General features: G+C 37.3%; 1 protein-coding gene across 1 annotated transcript; it reads right to left on the bottom strand.

Moving 5' to 3' along the window:
- Nucleotides 1-236: 236 nt before the first annotated feature.
- On the bottom strand, nt 237-4,118 carry LOC105794713 (TORTIFOLIA1-like protein 4). Its single transcript, XM_012624016.2, has 5 exons — nt 3,112-4,118; nt 2,886-2,994; nt 2,070-2,575; nt 1,302-1,807; nt 237-932 (listed from the first exon to the last, which is right to left on the bottom strand). Exons 1-5 carry the CDS (start codon nt 3,922-3,924, stop codon nt 926-928), a joined length of 1,941 nt encoding a protein of 646 aa, XP_012479470.1. The 5' UTR covers nt 3,925-4,118; the 3' UTR covers nt 237-925.
- Nucleotides 4,119-7,747: the final 3,629 nt, after the last annotated feature.

Raw genomic sequence — 7,747 nt, 5'->3', positions numbered from 1 at the left:
ACATTATCAATATATACAAACAAAATAGGGTGAAACAATAACATTGAAATATATAAAAATATCAAAATAAAGTTTTAGTTGAAATGATTACAATTTTTATAAATGTGGGTGGAATGGACTGAATATTTGTAAATTTTTAATGGTTTTAAAAATAATAGAGATAGAAGTACCTCATAATAATATAATTTATTTAAAATATGTGATAATTTACTTAATTAAGTTATTATCTCACGAAATTAAAATAATAATATAGGTAATATATAAAGATACACTTGTAATAATCCCAAAACAGTGCACATTTCTCCTAAACGCACACCGACCCATTCTAAAATAATCCGTCCTGAAACCAATTTTAAAAAAATATCTTACCTTTATCAGATGGGTTTCGTAACCTGTCAGGCTCTTTTTTTGCTTGCATTTACATTACTCCACACTTTACAAACTCATCCTTAACTTCAGATATTTTACATTATTAACTCTAAATCCGTATCATGTTGGAAGTGTTGTTTCTTTTCTTTTCTTGGGGGTTCAATTGATGAAAAACCTGATGGCCTAGGCTTGAAATTTTATATGCAGTACACAAGAAAAGATAAAAACGAGATGCACAATGTCTCTCTGTACACGGAAGGGACCTCCGCCTCTACTGCAAACCCAATCAATGAGGGGGACAGGTTTCTGTTGGAACACCATATATTCTGTGCCTGCCTTGCGCCAAAGCCAGCCATTGGCATTTGCAGTTAATTTACTCACGGATCCAAAAAGTAAAATCTACTATCTCCTGTAACAACCCAGAATGCTGCACCTCATCATTACATGATCTACGATTTCATCGTATCATTTCATCTTCAACCTCCATTCTCCAAGGTGCTTCTCCGCTTGCTTCAGCTGCTTCTTCAAACACCCCCAACTTCAATCCAAGTTAAGCTCAAAATCTGGGAAAAAAAAGGTGAGGCAAGATCAAACAATTGACTTGGTGAATCAAACGCTCTTTGTTTTTATTTTTTTCATCTTGCAGATAGATAAGATGAAAATGGTACATGAAAGAACACATGTTTCCACTTGTATTGTTAAAAACCATAGTATTGTTAAAACACATGAACGAACCCAATGATCTGACTAGTTAGACCATCATTCAAGTTCTTATTGCCACTTCACATAACTGACTCAAGTGCATGAAACATTCTAGGCAGTCATGAACTATAGCAAATTTAAAGAGCAGCTGTTGACCTGACTACAGATTTATAATTATAACAATAATATTATAAGGAAGTACAAGACAATTTAAAGTGAAATTCCATTACCTGCTGCTAAGGTTCGTTGGAGCTGTACAACTAACCAGGGAAGTCCCATCAGAAGCACTAGCATTGCCTACCTGGAACCTCTCAGCATTTTGAATGGTGTTCTTTGAGAACCCTGGATTATCTCTTATGTCACTGCCAGCATCACCCACTGGATTCATAACAAATCCACTTCCACCTTGACGCTGATATCCTCGGCTGTATGCTGGCTTATACATTTCACCCCCAGAATCTTTATCATGTAAGTTATGTACTGCATTTAGCGAAAGCATGCGCCCCGAAGAAGGTAACCTTGAAGTAGAAAACCGACTTTCAGTTTTCCTCCAGAACTTGGGACTCAAAAATTCAGCACCAGGCAGCTTGCAACATTTGTTATCTGTAGAATCCATGTTCAGAATCCTGCCACTTGAAATGGCCAAGTCATATGATATTTCATCCAGAGCCATCTCCAGGCCATTTACACGTGTCTCTAGAGAATTGATCCCACTTTGGGAGCTCCCAATGAATTTCTATAATCAAATACAGAAAAACCATTGTAAATAAACTCCAAATGATAGAATCCACAAACATGATTCAAAAGAATTTCAGAAAGAAATAAGCATTATCACAAATATCATAACCAAGGATTTCGCATAAACTTAAGTCAAACACAATTGAAAACCAGTAGCTTCCAAAGAACAATAATACATTTATATAAAGGTTTACCTGGTAGGTGCAAAAGAACAAACTATGTGAAGAAAGAGAAAGAGGATATTCAGCTTTGTAAACTACCTGGAGGAGGTTCAATAGATTGGACTGCTGATCTTCAATCTGAGCAAGTTGTTCACGGATCAAACACAGATCCTCGATGTCTTTTGGATTCTCATCGACATCTAGAGCAGCATTTTTATCAGTAACATCTAAATTCTCCTCGTCATGAAAAGGAAGCACCCGAGACTGAGACCTCAAACCGCCAAATTTCTGCACTTTTTCGTCATGGGCCTTGCCAAAGGATACACTCCTTTTGATATTGTAATCACCAGAGGCCTCAGAAAACAAAGACTTTGGCTGAACTGGTTCAATCTTCCAATCAGAGGATTTTGAGCGGTCCAGCCTACGAGTGTTACTGTTGCTATTATTACTTTCCAGGGGAGTCTCTTTCTTGGCAGTGGACGCAGCCGAGGCATCAGAAGGAGGGGACCTGCTCGTGGGGACTACTTTTTTTGATTGGGGAGTTCTAAAACCAACATCATTCATACTTTTGGTAACTGAAGTAAAGCATCCAACGCTACCATTATCTGTCGCCACGATCAAAGCACACAATCATAAATGATGAAAACAAATAGTTTGCAGCAGTAGTTACGGAGCATAAATGTTTTACAGCAGCGCAATAATAGCAACCCTTAAATTTTCAAAGTTTTAAAGTAAAACTTTTTGAAAATTTTGATCACTCGCATTGAACAAGGATAAAATTTTTGTTCCTTATCCCAAAAACGAATAGAAAACAAATATACCCAGTATCGTATAATAATTGTTGGGCTTGGACAATGATTAATTTCAAAAGATCAGACAACACAAGCTAAACAAAAATTGAACCATATATCATACCTATTGAAGATGAGTCGGATTGAGAAGTGGTGGAGACTTCCTCACAAACTCCAGGAACATCCTTCCATAAATCCAAACTACGATTCATGGTTTCTCGGACAATCTTTACCTGTAGCAACAAAATTTATCAAAAATGATGAGCAATGTTTTTTTCCCTCTAATTTCCTTATCGGGGAAAAATATACATTATTAAATGATTACTGAGCAAAGATACAAATGGATGCACCTTATCAAACCTCTTATTGCCAAGAGTGGTCACACACGCCGCTTTATACTCAGCTGCCAGTTCTTTCTCCGCCATAGCCACCTTCCCTAACGCCTCCGCCGCCGCCTTTCTCGTTCCCCAGTCTTCGCTACCCAGAGACTCCACCGCGCATGGCACAAACCAATCCAGGACTCCTTTACTTCCGGCACCGCCAACACTAGCGACGCTTCCAATAACTCCAAACACCGCCGCTTTCGCTTTGAAACTCTCGCTCCTCACTAGCTTCCCCAACTTCGGCAACACCTTCTTAAGCTGCTCCGTCTCGGGATCCGGCGCCGCCTCGATCGCCGCGGACAAACACATCGCCGCACCGATCTGCGAGTTAACGTCTTGCTCCACCACGAGCATTTCGATCAAAGGCTTCGACAAAACAGAAAATGGAGGCTTCGTGATGTGAGACGACATAGCGGTCGTTGCCTCGACACAAGCGGACCGGACGGCAGAGTCGTGGTCACGGAGGCGGCGAGCAAGGGTGGAAATCATCTTAGAAAGGTGGGGAGATAAGACGTTACCGTGCGACTGAGACATCAAAGTCAAAAGGATTACGCATTGCCTCCGAACGGGAGACTTGGCGGAAGAGTCGGTATTGTGAAGGCAGTTGAGGAAGGGAGAGATGGAATCGACAGTCAGGTTCCGAGCGATGGACTCGAGCTCAGCGGAAGCGAGAGCGAGAGTGTCGCGGTCGGCGAGTTTGTTGAGGCAAGTGAAAACGCGTTGTTTGAGATCGTGCAGTTGCTGTTGAGGACTTTGCGGTGACCGATTCTTGGAAGACATGGTTGTTTATGGCTAAGCTTTGATATCCGCGACGCCTTCCCCTTCTAACCTTTGGGTCTAACACTTGCAGCAGCATTCGAGAGGAAACTGGAATTGGCGGAGAAATTTTAGGAAATTGCGGCAGGACAGGATGGGTGTCTAATATATATATATATATATTTGTGCCGACGCCAATATCAAACGGACCAATAAGACCGGATCACACGATAATACTGCATCTTTTATCCATTGCATTAATTATTAATATCATCTACGATCAATAACAATAGCTTCACGGGTTTAACAAATAGATTGAAGAAAACATAAATATATTAATTTAAAAAGTAAAAAAAAAAAAAAGTGTTGAACAAAGGGTAATGTCACGTATTCGTATTAGAATGGACAGTAAGAAATAAATCCTAATTTGCTCAAGTCAAAGATCACATGGACAAGAGTAGTTGCCCCTGCCAGCACTATACGTACAGGCTCAAAATACTTCAACAATTAATTCTATAAAATAAAATAAACAAGGGTATGTATGACACATGGTAACATGAGCATCCCAACTGTAACCATTTTGACTCAACACCACAGTATTGTTTCTCTGCTTAACTTATCCACATGGATTTAGGGTTAAATCTAGGATTAGTAGAGCTTAGCTGAATGAAATGGTGAGCATGTGAGGAGGCAAAGAATAATGGAGACAAGGATGGTTCAAAGTTCTGAATTCAACAGTCAATCACGTGACTCTTAGGATGGGGTGGATGGGCACAATACTTGCTAGATCTAGCAACTTTAAATTCACTACATAACATGAAAATATAATTTTGATATAAAATACAACGACCATCCAAAAATATGAGTGAGAAAGGGATGTGATCATGATTATGGCGAGTAAGTTTACGTTTAACCCCCACTAATTTTGGGCTTTGAAACAAAGGACCCACCGCATTTTTTTCTTGTCGTTAACGCCCTATCCATTACCTCCAAATTTGCTTTGTGCAAAATTTACGCTTCATATTGTTAGGGGTAAAAAGATTAGCCGTAAATTAAGTGTGGTTGGGGATAAGAATGATGATATATTTAAGCATGGAGACAACAACCTGGAGAAGAAGTAATTATATATATATATTAAGTCATGACCTTTCCCCTAATTTAAAGGGAAGGGGTAAGAATAATACTACTCAAATATTAATTTAGATCTATTCCATGTGATTTCTCTTTTTTAATTTCATGATAACAATGAACACATTGTTGGCACTTCTTGGCCTTATGCTGTTATGAATTCCTTAATCTCAATTATTTACATGTTAATAATTAGTACCAGGCAAGCTCACTGCAATTATCAGTTGAAACTGATCAAGACTAAACAGCTTCATCTTATTTTTAGACCATAATTTTGTTGATGTAAGAAACTTATATCCATTCTCTTTACTTCCCAATAAACATTGGGGTTTGGGGATTTAATCAGATGAATATCTATGGAACAAAAACGAATCCTCTTTCAAACATCGTGATGGAACCTGTAATTATATCAACTTTTGCATTCAATAATTAGTGTTCTACCATCCCAAAACAAAACCTTTGCAACTTAGTTCATTTAGTATAAGCTATTCACAGAAATGCATAACAAAAAGTTTCTTTGCTTAAAACATAATAATGCTTTCGACTGGAAACTCTATGCATACGGCTATTAATTTGATTTTAAATTGGTTCGAAGTGAGCTTAAACTATCAAACTAGACCGACCACTCGATTCATGGCCAAACTTTGAATTTCACTTTTCTAAAATCAAAATCAAATTTTTATTTGGATGGTGACATCCTCTCCGTGCAATTATAATGTAATTAGTTTGGGGGGTTTTTGAGACTAATGATATATATCATTTAATTGAATTGATTAAATTTTTGTTTAATGCAATTTTTTAACATCCACAATAATCACACAAGATAATTATGAAGACAAAACGAGGGGAAAAAACAAAAGACGCCAACAGAATTTTGCAAATTTTATCTTGTTGATTTAAGTAAACTTGTGGCAGTGGAAATTTTCTGCAAAATCAGAATAGTTTAAATGAGTGGCTGAATTATTGAGCAAAATCTCAGAGTTTTCTTTTATCTAAAAGTTTGGAGAGAAAAGAAAAGAAAAGATTATTATAAAAAATGTTGTTGTTTTTCTTATTGGTAAAAGACATTTATTATTTATTAAACAAAGTTCTCAATGATTTGACAAGCAACTTGTAGCAATAGTTGCAGAATTTGATAAAAAATACTTTTAATTATTAGTAGCCAATATATATCTCCCCAAAAATAAGGAAAATGTAAGAGAAATTGTCTTATTTTTAGATATGAAAATATTGCATTTTGATATGGTTGTTATACAAGATCTATGCTCAACCAATTACAAAATAGCAAATCCCATTTTCTTATTTGGCTTGATTTTAGATCTACAAAATATACTCTCTCTTTTTATTCTTAAAATATACTTGTAGCAATTTTTTTTTTAGATCTTGATTTTTAATATTCAATCCATGTTGGTACCTAAGAAAATTTGTGAAGAGATTGAAAGTTTGGTGAAAAGATTCATTTGGGGTTCTTCCGAAGGAAAAAGAAGATGTCTTTAATGGGGTGAGATTCTATATGCTAGCCTAAAGGGTGTGGTGATCTTGGAATGAGGAAATTACGGGATCACAATATCTCGTTCTTATTGAAGCTTGGATTTCTATATCGCATCTGATAAGGAGACCTTATGGGTTCAAGTAATCAGGTCGAAGTATCGGTTAAATGGTAACTTACTAGATTGTATTGCTCGAGATAGGAGTTCTTTTCTTTGGAGACCACTCTCAAAAGTTTAGCCTTTATTACGGGAAAACTTAATCTGGTTAGTAGGAAATGGTAGCAAAATTAGATGTTGGAAGGATAATTGGGTTCCACGTGTAAGGCCATTGATTAAATTTATTCCTGCCAATGTCAACATTGATTCAGATTATCTTCTCAATGAAATGGTTACCGAGGAAGGTTTGTGGAATCTTGATCTTTTCAGGGTCTAGTTACCTGATGATGTGATACGGTGTATTGTGCGTATCCCCTTCCACACCCTTCTAAGGAAACCAATAGAATTGCTTGGTGTCATACCTCGACAAGGGCCTTCTCTGTCAAAAGTGCTTACAAGTTTTTGAATGAAGAGTCTTGGAGTGCTAAAGATGAGAAATGGAAATGAGCCTGAAAGTTTCCAAGCCCACAAAGGGTCTGTTTCTTTATATGGACTGTTTTGAAAGAACGCCTTCTCAGTAACATGGAAAGAGTTAAGCGGGGATTAATAGTTAACCCTTCTTGTCCTATTTGTGGAAATGATTTGGAAGATATTCTGCATATCATTAGAGACTGCACAGCAGCTAAGGCAATCTGGAGACAGGTCATTCAGGTAAAGCATCTAACAGATTTCTTTTCTAGCAGTTTACATGAATGAATTTATTTTAATGTGCAAAATACTACAAAGATCCATGAAGGAAGGGCTAATTGGGCGTGCCTTTTAGGACTTCTTACTTGGCCCATTTGAAAGAACCGCAACCTTTTTATCTTTCATGCAAGAACTTGGAGTCCGAATGAATAGTCAAAGTATCGAGTAGTTGGGCTAAACATTATTTCTCTGCTTTTAATGGCAAACCGAATGGCTACTTTGAATTCTCCTTTGGTGAATCGACAAGTGAAAAATGGATTTTTATCAACGCGGATGGTGCTGTTCAATTAGGATCAGAGAATGCAGCTGCTAGGGGAATAGTGCATGATAAGACTAGAGATTGGGTTTCTGGTTATAACCGATATCTAGGAAAGTGCTCGATTTTT

The sequence above is a fragment of the Gossypium raimondii genome, chromosome 3 (assembly GCF_025698545.1).
Source record: "Gossypium raimondii isolate GPD5lz chromosome 3, ASM2569854v1, whole genome shotgun sequence".
Classification (NCBI taxonomy): Eukaryota; Viridiplantae; Streptophyta; class Magnoliopsida; order Malvales; family Malvaceae; genus Gossypium; species Gossypium raimondii.
This window is presented reverse-complemented; position numbering and strand designations above follow the sequence as displayed.